General features: G+C 43.0%; 1 protein-coding gene across 6 annotated transcripts in view; it reads right to left on the reverse strand.

The window, feature by feature from the left end:
* ARMC2 (armadillo repeat containing 2) overlaps positions 1–17,936 on the reverse strand; it is a 222,709-nt gene that overhangs the window by 113,756 nt on the left and 91,017 nt on the right. For 5 of the 6 annotated variants that reach the window (XM_059941454.1, XM_059941451.1, XM_059941449.1 and 2 more), the window contains 3 exons: positions 17,757–17,829; positions 9,651–9,822; positions 2,935–3,139 (listed from right to left, as the gene is read on the reverse strand). In XM_059941454.1, the coding sequence (XP_059797437.1) occupies positions 2,935–3,139; positions 9,651–9,822; positions 17,757–17,829 (450 nt within the window). Of the gene's footprint in view, positions 1–2,934; positions 3,140–9,650; positions 9,823–17,756; positions 17,830–17,936 lie in introns of those variants that run through there. The other variant, XM_059941455.1, reaches the window with a different exon arrangement.

The raw sequence follows: 17,936 nt of genomic DNA on the forward strand, positions 1-17,936 counted from the left end.
CCTAAATCCACAGACTCTGGCCCCCCAACAAAGAGTTCTTGACTCTCCACAACTGACTGCTGTTGGGCTTTCCTCCTAAAAATCACATTTCCAAACCACAAGAGTTTGAACAATATTTATACAGAAAGCCTTAAAAGGTTTTAAAAAGCAGATGTATAAAGGGGTTCATCAGATAGAACCAGTGGATGGATGATGGATGGAGATATACACACATACATATTCTAATGGAAGCTATTTTCAAAACATATGGCAACATAAAGTAAGAGAAGACGGGGTGTTGCTAAGAGCAGGCCTGCCAAACCTTGACTGAATCCTCAAACGGACACATGGGCTGTCGTAATTGGCACGCTGTTTGAAGACGACAGTTCAATAAGGGCTAGAGGTTGCGTTCTCTTCTGGAAAGTTAGAGAGAGCTCCCTCCCCGCCCCCCGCCCACCTTGCTGGCAATGACGCCTTGCTTAGCAAGTCCTTTTTCCATCATGACCAGCATAAAGTTAAACTCCAGTCCATCCCAGGTCTGAGCTTATTCTAAATTAAAGGTTTCCCTAAAATCAATGTGGTTTCACTGAATTAAAACTACTCCTTTCTCTCCCTGGCCCAAGAAGCCCTGACATGAAGGTGGAGGCTCCCACCTCCAGGGTCCTTGCTGGACTGGCAGCAAGGACCCTGCGCTGGTCCTACCCAGCAAGGAACATGATCTCACTTCCTCTGTCCCCTTTACAGAAGTGGCTCACACTCCTTCTCAGCCCTCCACCCGCTGTCAGCTCCTGCTGCCCCCTTTTCCAGTTACGCAACCCCTTCCCTCCCTTCTCCTACCAGCCCAGTTCACTGACAAGAGTCTTCATTTTCCACTTGCTGGTGTAAACATGAAAACATGTGAATTGAGGGTAGGGCTTTAGCATCGAGACTGGGAATACTCCACTGCAGAGCAAAGATCATTTCTTGGAATTATTCACTTAAATGTTTACCAGAAACAACTATCAAGTGTTCCAGATTGATTCACAAATGTAATTAGTGAAAGAACTGCGAACAGTTTCCATTTTCTGGTTTGTTTTAATACTACTGTATAAAAATATTTTGTGGGGGAATCACCTCAACAAAACTCCCATCCAGTGATTAAAGGAGGTAAAGATTCCGAAAGCCAAAATGTTACTGGAAGTTAAACTTGCCAGGGTGTATGGCAAACCCAAAACAGACACAATCACTATACGATGCAAAAGCCATCCTAACAAGGCAAAAAGAAAACAATTAGTGCTGCCGCCTGTGCCTCATAACTTTGGACAGTCAGGAAGAAGTGCCTCCAGTCCCTAATTGATTTCTCCTTTGCTGTTCGTGGGATAAAATATGTAATTGAAAATGCCTTTGCTGTCCCAGACTGAGGAAGACATAATGAACCCTGGCTTGCCAGATTATTCTGCAACATCTGAAGGCTTGGAAAAAAAAAAAAAAAAAAAAGAAAACAGGTCTTGTCTGGTTTTTCCTAGTCAACTTTAATTACTGTAAGGATGGGTGCAGCAAGATAAATGTTTCCTTTTCAGTTCAGTGCTGAAAGAAACACAAGTTTTCCTGCTGCCTTTTATGTTTAAGCTCTGAGGTCCGCAGCCTATTCTTATTCACTAACTGGAAAAGATTTGTCGCAATGGCTAGTTTGATGTTTTGTGCTCAACTCCCAAAGTCCCAATTTGAAGTCCTCTTCCACTTAAGGAGACATTTCATTTTTACTTTAATTTAAAAAATGTTCTGAATGCAAAGTGACATTACAAGGACTACTAGGTTGCCTAATATAAATTCTGTGTGTGCGAAGCTCTTCAGGCTGTGTCAGCAGACAAGGTCAGTTCAGCTAAACTAACCTGCTGCCAAGCAGCCAGTAGGGGTGGGAGGAGTTTTAAGCACACGACATGTGGACAAGCCAAAGTCAGACCCAAATCTAAGTGAGGGCAACAAGCATTTGGTCTTAAAATGGCCCATGGAATTTAATCTTGTTGAGCAAATTTGAACTGGGCAGTTGCCCACAATGACCCAATGGAAAGTCACAGAAAAATATCTCTAACTGAGTGCCCCTGTCCAGTGCAAGACCTTCTGCCTAGCTTAGCATCACTACTGACTGGGACTGGAAAACAGAGCCTGCTCTATTCTCCACCCTGGTTCCCCAGTTAGTCAAGGCTTCTTTAGGAAAATACCAGTGTAAGAATTCACACAGTCCATACAGCGAACATTCTCTACAACGTCTTAATATGGTAGGAAAATTGCTCCTCAATTTTCTAGGGGAAGTCTAGAAAGCCCTATACAGGAACACAGTATGAATTTAGGGGTTCCTAGATGGGATGGGGGTGAAAGGATCACAGACTGGGGTGAAAAAAGCCTTATCTAGGAACATGGTATGAAATAGAGTAATCCTCAATCATTCATTTTATGAGCGATTAGTAGTGAGATATCATAGATAAGAGAAATCCATAGGACTCTCCTGTTTTAACTATTAGTTTCCAAAATAAATATTCTAATCCAAGTTTCTACTGGAGAATAAAATAAATCAAGTGTCCACTCTTTGGTGGAGTCAACAACAGCGAACTAACCTAAAGGGAGGTAATGAGACATTCCAGCCCGGGCAAGAATCCCAAGTAACACAAACAGAATCATCAGTCATCACTCAAGGGCTCGCTGGAACAGCCCAAATAAAGCAGAGACGTTATTCTGACAGTCCTATCAAAGCAGCATTTTGGCAGGTATGAATGTTTTCCTGAGGATTAAAGAGGGAGATGTAAAATCAACCCCATTCAGCTGTGAGAAGAAATCTCTCCTACTCATGCATCATTAACTTAAATTTTGTTTATATAAAAGGGGAAAATGCAAATCAATCATCTACATAAGACAGAGAGCAAACTGGTAAATGACATAGTTGTCCTGACCGGAAAGTTAAATGAAAAGAATACTGACCCTCCACTTCTGAGATGAGATGGCAAGGATGCTGTCCCTTTGAAAATTTCTTGCTCCTTGATTTCACTGAAGTCTCCGTCATACGTTAGCTGAAGTGGGTGACTCAAGTGGCCAATGGCATTTGATTCTGTTAAATAAATCCCATGTACTTTCACCATAGAGTCCCCCATCGTAACTGTTTCTTTGGGTTCAACTCTCTTCTTTGCTGTAATAACCAAGGAAACGTTTTGTCAAAGCATTTCTTATTTTAGGAATCACTATCGTTCAATATTTTTTTCAATCCAAGAATTTATACAATTTTAAAACTACACATGACTTACAGTAATCAAGTCTGGAATTGTATGGATAAAACCTCCCTGAACATATGCAAGACCTCACCACTATTTTAGGTTTGACATCATCAATATAGCAGATAAAAATGAATAGACTCTTAGCTCTATTAGCTTTGAGTCTACCTGTAGGTAAATACTCGAATTGAGGTTTATGAACTACCGAAGTCCACATAAACACTTCTGTGTCCCGTAACAATTCTTCTTCCTGAATTTGATCATGTTAGTAATTTTTCATTCAGAAATATTTACTGAGTGCCTTCCTGATGTCAGGCACTGTCCTAAGCACTTGGGATGCATTAGTGACAGAGCAAAGATCCCTGCCCTCATAGGGCTTACATCCTAACAGTACACCTGTTTACACAATAGACAATAAGTAACAGACCATAATAAATGAAGTACATAAGATAATAAGTGCTATGGAAAAAAGCAAAAGTAGAAAAGTGGAGAAGGGTAAAAGGGGATTGGGAACTGGGGCAGGTAGCAATCTTGAACAGGTGGGCATGGCAGGCAAACCCTTACTGGAGGTAAGGCATCAAGCCATCAGATGATGAGGGACAGTATTTCCAGCAGAGGGGACAGCTGGGGCGGAGGCCCAAAGGCAGGAGTGTGCCTGGCATGCTCAAGTGGCGTGTGTGACGGGAGGGGGAGGAGAAAGGCGATCAGAGGAGCAGGGCCGGCTCTTGGAGGCCCAGCAGACGACTCCCAGGCGGGGACACAGGAGGGCACTGAAACACTTAGAAGGCTTTCTAAAAAGGAATAAGATAAAGTTGCAAAAAAGAAGTCCAGTCTCTGAACTGAAACACCTACTGTGTTTACGGCTACAGATCCTTAGACTTAAAATACAACACTGTTTCTTCATCAGCAAATTGACGTTAGGAATAGCTTACCCACGATGCTGCTACTATACTCTAGTCCGTGATAAAATATGTTTTTCAAAGGGGCAAGAGGGATGAGCTTCATATAGAGAAATAGTTTTGCAAGCTTTTCCAAAATGACTCAAGGTTTCCTCTTCTGCACTTGAACCATCAAACCAATAAAGACCAACAATAACAAAACCACCTCGTCTGCTCCTCTGACTAAGCTCCGTGCTCTCCAAACACTGGATTTTACAACAGAAAGGAGCCTTAGAGATTGGCTAGCCTAACCTTCATTTTTCAGATGAGAAAATTGAGAACCCAAAAGGTAAGGTGACCAGTCTAAGGTCACAGAGCAGGTTCGGGGAGAGCCGGGACTGTATGGTGGGGAGAGCACGGGCTTGGCATTCCATCAGACTTGGGGTCAAGTACAGGCTGTGTGATGCAGGCAGCTCACTCAGCTTCTCTCCCCTTCCTCAAGTGGTCCCAAGTGATACGGCCTGGTAAAGTGACTTCCGTGGTGCTAGCACGCTCAAAACCTAGAAGTTATGATCATTATTACTAATGGAACCCACGAATCCTGACTTCTAGTCCAGGGCTCTCTCCACAGCACCGGACAACCTTAAATATCTTTAGGACTGAATTACAAAGCACATACTTCATTTTAGATTACAAAGCATTGTTAGCCTGTCCCTATATTTTAGTATTCGTTTCTTTCACTCCACAAATATTTATGAAGCATCCACTGCCGTGTGCCAGATGCCGTTCCAGGGGCTGGTGGTCCAGTGGTGAACTGAGAAGTCCCAGCCGCCATGGAGCTTCTGTTCCAGAGGGAAAAATGCAACCCTACTTGTGGACGGAGGAGCGGCAGCCCCTCTGTCTTCACAATCTACTGGAGCGAGCTGTCAGTTATTACTACAGCGAAGAGTGGCCCCGGGGCTCACTCTTACTCCTGCTGGATGTCCACCATTCAACTGAACATGAGTAACGATGCTCTGGGTCTCTCTGGAAAATATGTGCAGCATGTTGTACTAATTTTGTAACAGATCATGGTACACTTCAAAAGGATTCTACAACCAGTAGCCTTACCGTGTAGGAACTGTCCTGTTTCACAGATGGTTTCTTTGGCACTTACTATAGACTATGCCCCGTTTCAAGCTCTCGGGCTTCAAATAGAGAAAACCCCTTTTCCTACTGAAGTTGTTCAGTCCAGTAGGGAAACAGAGAGGCAGATGCATCCAGACAGAGATGCAGTACAGTGTGGTCTGCGCCAGGTAAGGACAAGTAAGAGAGCAGGGGAGTCCTGAGGGGTTGGAGTTGGTCAGGGAAAGATTCATAGAGAAGGTGGAGCCTGAAAAGCATTCCAAAGGGTTAACAGGAGGCCAAAAAAAAGTTCTGAGAAAAGGGAACAAAAGTCTGGCATGAGAGTCAGCTTCAAGTGTGTCCAAGCTGTACAGTCAAGCAGGGCCCCATGCTTAGAAGGGCCTTGCACTTGGTTTAACGCTGTGCTGTTGCCATCTTGAAATTCTAAACAATTTTTGAACAAAGAGCTCCACATTCTCACTATGCACTGGGTCCAGCGAATTATATAGCAGAGACTGCATGAGGCATGAAACAGCAGGATGGGTGTGGGGAACTGCAAGGGTTCCATATTGCTGGTGCGCAGACCAGGGGCAGGGGGTGTAGGCAGACAAAGGAGAGGGGCGAGAAGGGCCTGGAATGTTAGGCTGGGGCAGAACTATGCACGCTGGACAGTGAAGACTTCATCCCCTGGACCAGGAGTCAGCAAACTGCAGCCCCACCAAATCTGGCCTGCCGCCTGTTTCTGTATAGCCTGCAAGCTAAGAATGGCTTTTATATTTTTAAATGGTTGAGCAAAAAAAAAAAAAAAAAAAAGAAATCAAAAGAACAATATTTTGTAACATGTGAAAATTATATGAAATTCAAATTTTAGTGGCCACAAATCAGTCTATGGTTGATTTCCTGCTGCAATGGCAGAGTTGAGTAGGTTGAACAGAGACTCTATGGCCCACTAGGTCTAAAATATTCACTCTCTGGCCCTTTACAGAAGAAGTTTGCCAACTTCTGCGCTAGGTCGGGGTTTCCCAAACTGTGTTCCCCAAAAGACAGATTCCACAGTCAAGCAGGTTTGTAAAATGCTGGGCTGAATTAAAATGAAACAGGTGACTTTACTAGATGGCCTTCCCCACCCTTTAATATGCTCACGTGCACTGTGGCTCTCCAGGAGGGAGAGAAAGTAGGCACAGATTGAGCACAGGACCCTTTCTCCAAGGAAGAGCTATTAATATTTTTGCCAAAAGTGTTCCCTGGAACTGTTTGGCAAGCACTCCTTTAGGCACGGGGGGCCCTCTGAAAGGTTTTCAGCAAGAAGATGATGCAATCTAATTTTTATTTGCTTCCTGACCTCTTGTCCCTTATGGCACACGAAGAGAAAACCATCATCTTTCATGGCCCACTGGGATGAAGGGACAAGGCCGCTGCTCACAGCCATGTCTGCGTGGGCGCTTGGTGCCCACGCGCTGCTGGCTGCTCCAAGGGCCAGGGTCCTTGTGTTGACCCACCTGCAGCCCCCCAGCGAGCGGGGGGTGGAGCAGGACAGGAGCACTGGATGACCAGGGACAAGGCAAGAGGTGATAAAAGCAGTGCGGCAGTGGTGGGATGGAGAATACAGACCCGGGGATATTTAGGAAGCCCACGTAGGAAGCCTGTCCGTGGTGGCTAAGATGACAGAGATCGTGAGAAGGTGGAGCCCGCACTGAGGTCTCCGTCCAGCTGGAGTAACGGGAGGTGGGGGGGGGCGGCGTTAGCAACACGGTTACCTCCAGCCAAAAACCCTATTTGAACACAAGCGATTAAACTGCTGGCCCTACGAACATGATGACACACATCTCTTCTTTCACTTTCTTCAAACAGGAATTCCAAACCTGCCACCGCACCCCCAGCCCTGCCTGGGGAGGTGTCAGCTACTAATGACTTAACACCAGGGGCAGGGACACTCCCTCTGTCTCAGTCTCCAGCACAGGCCTTTACAGCCTGTTACCCAACAAAGGATACCTTTTCTAAACAACAGGGACTCTGAAACAAGCCCAGGGAGCTCCTGTACAAAGGACAAGGAGTCCAAGGCTGGAGCATTAGAATGGTTTTTTAAATTGGGTGATGTGTGCTTTTAAAAAGACAATGACTTTTTACTGCCACTGTTTCCTGGGTGCTGACGCAGACCAGACCGCAGGGATGATGGGAGTGGTGAAGGGGGCAACTGCCAACAGGGTGGATGAAAGAACAGAAACAGAGACATGCTTCGGCTGGTGGGGAAACATCTGTCTCTCCTGTCACCTTCACGTACATGGCAACAGCTCAGCAAGCAGCAGGATTTTCAAATGGGAGCCACCGAGAGTTAAATGTGTGCAGCATTCAGGCTCAGAAGCAAGAACATCTGATAAACAACAGCTCTGCAACCCTCACTCCAGCTCTGCCATCCTGTTTACAAGAAGTGACCCTGTTCCTATCCGAGTCTGACCTCACCCTGCACCGTGGCTCCCGAGCCCATTGCCTCTCACCTTGGCAAGGACTCGGCTCCCATAAGTACCAATCCTTTCTGATGTAACTGGTCTGACTGGGGCCCTGGTGGTGCAATGTCTGAAAAGTTCCTCGGGTGAGTCTAAACGTGCAGCTACTATTAAGAAACAGAAATCAAATGATGTCTCTCCCTTGCTTAAACCCTGCCCTGGCTTTTCACTTGCAGGAAGAATAAAGTCCTGGCCATGTCCCCCCCTGGCCCGGCCCTGAATGGGCCCTGTGTCCTCAGCTCCCTCCCCCTTCCAGCCACATGGGCCTTGGGGTCCACCAGCCGAGTCTGCGTCCATCTACGGCCTCAGCTTCAGCCTGGGCACTGTGTTTACAGATTTCCACCCGGCTGCCTTCTCCTCATTATTCACATTTCAACTCAGAGGCCACCTCCTCAAGGACACCTTCCAGAGGTGACACGATTCCTCCTGCCACAGTCACTCCCCAGCCCAGCATCTAGCTCACCTTCTTCTTAGCACTCAGAACCCAACTGTCTTACTTCTTGGCTTTCCAGTTTATTGCCTGTCTCCCCTCACAAGCTCTTTGCGGGCAGGACTCTGCTGGCCTAGACTGGTACCTGGCAGTTAGTAGGGGCTCAATAAATATCTGATTGACTGTTAGAAAAGGAACAAATTGGGACATCAAGGTAAAGCAGATTGCCTAATTACACACTCCGTACGCCACTGAGGTGTGGCACGCACACCCTGCGCTGCCTCTGTCTTTTCCTTTCTCCTTGATTCTACCTCTTCAGCTGTGTCAGGGATCACTAGGGACCAGACAGGAAAATGAGAGCAGTGGGCTGGGGAGACATGGGGACTGCAGATCACATCCCGGGCTAACGGGGCTGGGGACTACTCAGCTCAATCGCTCCCCATGGGGGCTGCACACAAAGCGCGCCCAGCGCTGCCAGATCTTCCAATTTTTCACAAAAAGTCATACATCTAGATTCTTCCATGAGATCTTCTACATTTAAATGTTGGTGACTAATTTAAAGAAAAGGCTTGTATGTCAAACAAGTAGGATCCTAAGGTGGTGGCTTGTAACTTTTGGGATCATCTTCAGATTATCTCCTCTCTGTGAGTGTAAACCTATCCCTCCTCTTCATCAATCCTGTTGACTGAAGGAGGGCCAATTCTATCAGCCCCTGTTAAAGTGGATTTCTAACTTTTGGGGCTACATATAGTAATGATAAATTTGTAATATAAATATGATGTATAGTAAACTTGTAACATGATCCTGAACACACATGTACGTGACTGAAGTAAAGTCCTTGAAGCCATACTAACATTTATTGTCTGCAAGTGCCCTGATATTTTCCATTCTATTTTATTCTACTTCATTGTTTTAAATGCTGGTGTGATCCACTAAATGGATTGTCATCCCACTAATGGGACATTTCCTACAGTTTGAAAAACTCTTAGTGTGCCCTGGACAGGGGGTGATTCCTATTATTGGGGGCATTCCTTAGGATTTGAGGTTTTTAGCTTCTTTGTTTCCAGGTTTAGATACATGCCGGCACTTCTGTGGCCACAGGATAAGCCCCATTCAACTTGTGCTTACATTTTCACATGGGATCAGAAAGGTATTTTCAAAGACCTAAGCTTAGTGTACATTATATGAATCTTAAATATGCCTAATGAAATTAACTTTTTGAACTCTAATTTAGAAATGATTTCCAATATATCAATAGGTGACTGCATTCATTAAAGAACACTTATCCTAATATTCTTTTTCTACCAAGTAACATTTTTTAAAAAAACCTTATATTTAGGTATTCTTTATAAACACCCATAAAATGTTTCTTAACCAGCTTTTGCACAATATTAACTAAGTTAACATAAAAAATCATGTGCAGTTTGAAAAACATCATATAAAAATAACTCTTGTGTGCAAACTCAAGAAACATGCTTGCCACCAGGTTTTAAAGGATGTTATGTGGCCTTACGCTGAGCAGGAGGAAGGGTCCTGTCTGGCAGAAGAGCCCCCTGCGAGGCCGCCCTGAGTAAGCGCGCCCGGGCACTGCTTATCCTTCTAATCTTCGCGGGGTCCACTGGGGGTTTTGGAAAGGAAGGGCAGGGATCCTCTTCTGTGGCAGGAGATGCTGGAGCTTTTGGTTTCTGGAAAGAGATTTTTTTAAATGATTGGCACGAGTTTGTCTTGAGTAAGACTCACCACCCGGAGCTGGCCCTGACACTTCCAGAGGAGCACAGGGCTTCCTGCCTGGCTTCTCCTCAGCTCCCTGGTTCTCCGTCTCATTGGCCCACCTTACTTAATGTGTTAGGTATATAACACTTTTTCATTTTTTTGTCAATTATATTGTATGAAATACTCTACTGTCCTGCTTAGTGTATTTGAAAAAAAAGGTTTACCCATGTCAGCAAACAGATCTCTATAAGAGACTATAAAATATGGTATAGTACATTCAACATACTTTGTAAATTTTTGTGTTCGATTCAGCTCAGAAAACATTTATTGGGCACCCATATGTGCCAAGAACTGTGTGGAATTTGAATACTACCCTTATATATTTTGGACTCGACAGAAGTATCTTTTTAATGATATAAAATATTTTAATAATGTAGATTAAAAAGTCACAAAACATAAGAGCAATAAGTAGTCTTGGACTTAGGATATGAAAATGTTTTATTTGCTACATCTCAAAAATTCTATGCTGATACCCTTAGAAAAGGGACATTACTAGCAAAATTCCAATTCCTTAAAAACTTAAAACCACCTGCACCAAGCACTGTGCCACCCAGAGCACCCTCCGGCCTAACCTCCAGATGGCAGTGGCCTCCGACCCAACCTGGGGCCGCAGCCTCACAGGGGCCTAAACTCCCACTTTTAGTGTTGCCTGGTGGTCCAAGGCAGCAAGATTATCTGTCTATGAAAGCACGATCTTATGGCAGCAAGTGCCTCTAGCTCTCTAGCCAAAACTAATTGAGTTAAAGTTCCTCAAGTCACTTACATACTGTTGAAATGAGTGACTCTCAATCCAATAGGTTAATTAACAAATTTTTTAAAAATCCAGTGTGAAATTCAAATCAGATAATTTAGAAAAACGGGTGAGGTCATCTATCATATACGACACAGAATTTCACTCATTTTCTCATATACATTAACAGAACACAGACATCTATATTAGTGTTCTCCTCTCAAGAAGCTGCTTATTTCAATAATGGTAACATTTTTCAAAATATTTTTTATATCCTCTTGTTCATTTACATCTGTAAACGGTTCATAAACCAGACCAAAAAAAATCAGTGTTCTGACTATAGAGATACATTCTTTTAAATACAGTTAGAAAAAGCATAAATAAAATAATCAGCATAATAGACAGGAAGAGTAAATGACTCTGAGATCAAACCCACTTACTAGTTATGTGAACTTGGGTGGGCCATTTACTTCTTTGAACTTGCCCAGCTATCAAATGGAGACAGCAGTTCCCTTCTTGCAGGGACACTGATGCATATACAAGTCTTCTTATGGAGATTCAAGATATGCTAGCTCCCTCCCTAGCATATCTCGGTAAGCTGCTCACCCTTTACGTTTTTACCAGATTTGGTTCCACGTTACTTTTAAGTCTCAAAAGCTAAGGCCCTAGATCCTGAGGCAACCTTGCTGGAAAAAAGATCCCGAATTCAGAGGGGTTTATTCTGAAGGAGACAACACTCATCTATCTGTATAAATTATGTTATATTTGTTTAATAAAGAGTCGCTTTACTTTTTAGTCTCCTTAGTTTGCTGCAAAATATTCATAAGAATGTGACTTAGGCCATGAAACTAATAGTAACAAAAAAATCTAAGAGTATGATATAGGCAAATAAGTGCTTTAAATTTAATTATGAAAGATGAAATACATAAGTATAACCTTCTCAATACTGAATGTGGATTCAAGGTTTTCTTATCTCAAAATGTCTGTACTCTGCAGGTACCTTGCATCTGAAACAAAGATTGAGAAGTCTGCCAAATAATAATAATGCAGACAAAGTAAATGGCTGCTTTTACAGATGCCTTAACTATTAGAAATGTTTTGGGTACTAAATAAACGATCTTAGAAAATGTGGTTTTGCAACGCTAATTTTTACCCAGAAGGGAATAACTGAATTATCTCTGGATGGCAAGATAAATCCCCTTAACTGCTCCTTGATAAAAGGCATTATTTTCCTAGTGCAAAATTAGTCATTGTTTGCATAATAAAAAATTAGTTCCATTTTACTACTGACCTTTACTAAATTATGTATCCCATTTAAACATATACCTCATTGGACTACTTAAAATATAAAGTGATGCATGTGAAGCATTTTTAATTCTCCAAGGAAAATGAAACAAGCCATCAATTTCTGTCATGCCAGGTTCTACAAAATGTTCTTTCACTTTGTGGAGCAAAATGGCTTTTTTGAAGCACCAGAGTAAAAATTTTTTCTTGTAAAATTCACTTCATTTTATAATTCAGAGAAGGTTGCAAGTGGGTTTAAATCTTCACTTGAGAACCTTACCTCCCTCAAGTTCTGTGTCATAATACTAGCCAGTGACTGGGGTATAACCAAGGTACTGGAAAAGTCAGATTTCAAGATCTGTCCTGTTTGAGAAAACTGCTAGAGTCCCTTGAAGACTGAAAGACTATTTTCATAGAACAACCCAATCAAAGAAGACAAACCCCCTAGAATATTTAAGGGGTCTGGCTGGCCTTGACTCTCATTCCAGCACAGTGGGCCCTGACCATTTTCTGACCTGGCTCCTCTGATCACCAGCTGGGAAGGTAGGGTCCCACTCTACATAAAGACTGGAAAAGGGGGACCAAGACCTCCCATCTCAGAAAGTTGCTATGATTTAATCTGTAAGGCAACGGAACACACACACACACACACACACACACACACACACACACACAGAGACCTCTTGGAAGTTCCAAAGCAAATACGTATTAAAAATTCCCCCAAGCACATAACCTTTGGATGTGGCAATTGTAGGTGCATTTCTATTACTATGATTTTCTCCACAGGTCCTCTGGGCTCCTCTGTCACTCCCAGCATGTGATTCACTGCTGTAATGTCACCCTTCCGTTTCAGAAACAGTGAAAGAAAACACACTGCTTTGACATTCACATTCTGCTCTTTCTTACCCTGGACCTCCTCTAGTCCAAAGGTATATATGGGCTTCTAAGTCCCTTTCTTTTTAAAATATATTCAGTTTTGTTTTACTTGTCAAATACTTGGAACACAGTTCCTATAAAATACAAAAATGGGCTGAAACTCATCTATGCTGTGAGAAGTCAGGACGGTGGTCACCCTGGGAAGGTGGTTTCTGGGGTGCTGGTAACGACCTGTTTTTTTCTTCTTCAATGCTGGTTACCGAGTCTGTTGAGTTTGCGTAAATTTATCAAGCTGTACTCTTATGATCTGTGTCTTTTCAGTATGTCAATAAAAAGTTTAATTAATAAAAACACTTGGGGACTTCCCTGGCGGTCCAGTGGTTAAGACTCCATGCTTCCACTGCAGGGGGCATGGGTTCCATCCCTGGTCGGGGAACTAAGATCCCGCATACTGCATGGTGCGGCCAATAAAAAAAAAAACTTGGAGCTTAAATAACTAGGCTTTGTAAGTTTCAGAAACATAAGGAGAACTCTGTTTTGACAATGATAATGATGAAAGACAAAATTTCCTATTTCCTCAATCTCTTTTCCTACTTTATACAGCCCTATAAATCGGAACAGCAGCTAACTAACCCGAGTGGCAGAATGGAAATGGAAATAACTATCACTACACAACAGCCCCACGTCTCAGAGCTGTCATGGGAAGGGGGAGAGCTGCTGAGAAAGAGAAAGCTGTGCACGGCACACCTACATAGAAGATGGATATAAATGCTCATGGCAGACTGCAAACTGCAGTGCTTTCCCCTGATTTATAAGATTACAAGTGCTAACGGGAACCCTGGTGAGCCGGGACCAGGAGCGTCAGTTCTCCTGTCATTCTCAGAAGCCCAGGGCGCTTCTGAGTGTAGGCAGCCCACCCCTGCTGGAGGCTGTGGGAGGAGCACAGGCCGGATACGGGGAGGGGGTGGGGACGGAGGACCGGGGGTCGGGGGTGGGGGTGGGGGGGGAAGGGGACAGAGGGAGCGGTCAGCCTACAAATGCAAAGAGTTGAGAGGATTTGTTAAATGTAGGAGCTGGAATGGGTCCCTCTTCCCTGCCTGACTGCTGGGTGAGGAACTATTAAAAGGCAAACCAGCCTGAGAAAGTGTCCCAGATCCAAAAAGTGCTGAAATTCAATTGTTTAGGTCGTCACAAGTTCTTTCAGCAACTGCATCCTTAAGGGACTTAAGTATGTACCACTCCTCCCCCACCCTCTAGGGGTCGTTACCCCGCTCCCTCTCCCTGGGCTCCCATTGCCCCTGATCTCCTCTCTTTGTCAATTTAATGGTCACCAGAGTCAAAGGGTTCTTTAAAAGGTCTAGTGGAAAGGAGGAGAAAAGGTGGAAGGGGAGGTAGTTATGAGGCCACTTTCAGGTTTTTTTGACTGGGAGCTCCAAACTTTAACTATGGTTTAAAATGAAATATACCTGAGACCCTTAAATAATCCACTCTAACAAAAAAACTCAAACTAACGGAGTTATTCTTAGCCTGATTTGCACATAGCACCCAACCATTCTGCAGTAAAGAAATTTAACTGCAGTGATCCTAAACAGAGGCAAATGCCAACATTATCTTTGCCTGACACCTAATCCTGCAGTCCAAGAACTATACTTTGACAGGGACCATGTGAACTCTAGAAACTGAGATTTTTAGGAAAGAGTGAGTGCCCCCAAATTACAGCAATATTAAAAACAAAGCATAGGAGTCAAATGACAGAACTGTAGAATGGAGAGCCACTCTTCAACAAGGCAGACCCACTGGGCTGCTAAACCGGGGGTCCTCTCGCTGTTGCTGGCTCAAAACCCAAGTGGTTTCCAAGGCTGTAGGTGCAAGAAGCCATATGTCAACGATGGCTGACAAAGTACAATACTTATTGCACACTGGTTCATGCTTCCTATTTTGGAATCTTATTTTTGTCATCTGCAATATAAGAACAAGTATAATCTTCCTCACAGAGGCATTTTGATGAGTACTTTGGGAATATATGATGCATTTTGAAACAACTGGGGTCATTTGGGCATGGACTATACATTAAATGATACTACTGAGTAATGTTAATTCTCTGAGCTGTGATGATAGCATTGTGGTGTAGGAGACTGTCCCTGTTCATATGAGATGCATGCTTAAATTCTTGTGGAAAAAGTCTTATGAGGTCTACAACTTACTTTAAAATAGTTCATCAGAAACAAACATACGCACACACAAACATACACACACATAAACAGTAATAAAAATTGAGAAGCAGCTTGACTGATGCCCCAGTTCCATGAAAGTGTAAGGAATTGGTATCACCGGGTACTTGCGGTAGCAGGGGCATAAAGGGAGGGTTGCCTAAGGAAAATTGGTTGAAAGTCTGCGTAACTCCTTCCCTCCCAGCTCTACGCAGTCAGGCTACTGAACCCAGGATTAGATGGGGAGTTTGTTCTTTGGAGAGGATGAAACAGAGGGTCTCTGAACCAGGCTAACCAGGCACAGTCAAGAGTCAGGGTACTTAACGTAAACATAGATATTAACTGAATATTTACATTCTGAATGCTAGGCATTCCTACCTTCTTCCTCCTGGCTCCTAGAAGTTAGTGTATGTATGGTCAGGCCACTCAAGATGACTGATCTCTTGCTCTCTGTACATCCCCTGCATGAGCGGCATCTGCTTCACCTAAACCCTACTCACATGACTGACCTTCCTACGTATTTGCCCCGACCCAGCTGGTGATTGTTCTAGTCTTTAGATCAGAACATCTCCACCTGATAGCTTATCAAAGGGGAAGTGAAGGGCATGCACCTCTGCTGGTTTCCCTGGTAACTAATGAGCCAGAGAAATTGCCCCCCTATAACTGATGTCTCTGTTGCCGACTCTGGGCTCTTTCTTCAGTCTTAAAGCTGGGCAAGCGCAGGCGTTGCAGGCCTGCAGGGTGCAGCCCAACAGTTAGCAACCAGCCTTTATCCTCCAAGAAATATTCTACAGAGAACTGAGCAGCCCACAAGGAAAGCCCTAGAGATATTGCTATTGAGGGTCTCACAAACAACACAGCCCAGCCAAATCCCCCTAAATGTAGGTTTGGGTAGGTATCACCTGTGGGTTGACCAACCCATTCCACATGCTTCCACTCTCAAATAAGAACAGCCAAACAAGCAGCATGAGCTATCAGAGGAGAGTCTCTGTTATGAAAAAAGAGAGACCAAGGCAAATATAAAACTGCAACAGAGACACAGAGGACAGACCATGTGAAGACACAGGAAGAAGATGGCCATCTATAAGCCAAGAAGAAAGATCTCAGAAAAAGTCAACCCTGCTGCCAGCTTGATCTTGAACTTCTAATCTTCATAACTGTGAGAAAATTAATTTTTCTTTTTTAAGCCCTCCCCCCAACACACACAAAAGCAACAGAGATTTTAAAAGAAGAAAACAATTAAAAAACCAAAACTACCATTAATATACTGAGATAAGATGCTACAACCATGAAATAAGAACAGAGTACTATATATTAAAAAAAAAGATAATTTAGAGGGGGAAAAGCTTTAGGAAATTAAAAATATCATAGCAGAAATGAAAAGGACTCAATAAAAGGATTAGAAGATAAAGCCTCATCCAAAAAATGATGAGAACCAGAAAAGAGAAAATAAGAAAATTGAAGGGCCAGTCCAGGGCATCCTACATTCGGATAATAAATTCCAGAAAGGGCAAAAAGAACAGAAAAGAGGGGAAGACACACCAAAATAATTCAAGGACATTTCCCAGAGCTGAAGGGTACAAGATTTCACATTGAAAGTGCTCAGCATCAGGACATTTCAGAACACTGGGAACAAAAAGAAAAAATCCTACAAACTTCCAGAGAGAAAAACAGCAGTCAAGGTCTCAAATAATTCATTTCCCATACACCCTTTCTCAAGAAGGTACTGGAGGGAATACTCTGCTAAAACAAGAGTAAATCAAGAAAAAGGAGGACTTGGGATAGAGGAAATACAAAAGCCAGCACAGGAAGGAGTAGCAAGCTGTGTGCAGATGCCCAGGGCAAGTGGTCCAGGGGGGAGTGTGAAAAGTTCTCCAAGGAGATGAATCAATATCTCATGTGTCTGAATATATGAAGGAAATTTAGGCCACTGGAGAAGAGTTTGGAGTTGAAACAATAATAATACAAAACTAAAAAAGCAAGGCAATTATTAACACCAGGGAAAACAAAGAGTGGTGCAGGAAAGGAGAAGTAATCATCATTAATCATCATTAGTTCAAGGCTCAGCTATAAACAGGATTTATATAATCACAGTCAGAGAAATGCGATCTAACCAAAATTATGATATATCTATATTGGGAGTAGCGGTGGGGACAGAAAGGGTGAATGAGTTGTGAAGAGGTGTGTGGGAAGACAGACAAGGGTTAAATCTTCATCTTCCCTAGCAGGAAGTCATTAGATAATTCCTCAAGCTGGTAAGTCAGAGAGCAGCAAGACACTGTGTTATTTAAAAATTTGGATGTAAATACCAAAAGAATGTGCCAAAAGAGTTTAAAGTGAGAGCCACTGGGGAGTGGAGAATGAAAAATAAGGGGATGGAAGACTGCTGGAGGGTTTTTCTGGTAACAAGTCTTTGATTATGCACATGCATCTATAATTTATTTGTATATGTAACTCTGAAAATAAAATACATATGCATAATTTAAAAGATACTGTGAAACATTCTGTTTGCCAGGTTACTAAATATCTCAAAATTCCTCTTTATTATGAAACTATAGGTGAATAATAAACGTGTTTCATTAGATACAAACCATTATATTTGAAAAAGTATAAAAGAATTTGCTTTCATATTAAATTATTAATACATTTAGGTCTATGTATCATTTTCTTAGCATGTATAAGTGCTGATTCCAAGTATTGGGGCCAATTCCACTTCATAGCACCCGTGGTAATATAAAGTACTCACAAGCTCTAGTGGACTGAGACGTGTGCCAAAGATGGGCCTGGAGTCAGAGGAGTCAAAACTGGATGCATGGATGCTAGCACAGGAGATGGAATAGAAGTGTTAGTTTGTAAAGAATCATTTTTTTAAATTTCTAGTATATTTTAGTTAACTCTAGCCCCCAAACAAGTAAAAGCATTCAAT

Source organism: Balaenoptera ricei, chromosome 12 (genome assembly GCF_028023285.1).
Source record: "Balaenoptera ricei isolate mBalRic1 chromosome 12, mBalRic1.hap2, whole genome shotgun sequence".
Taxonomy (NCBI): Eukaryota; Metazoa; Chordata; class Mammalia; order Artiodactyla; family Balaenopteridae; genus Balaenoptera; species Balaenoptera ricei.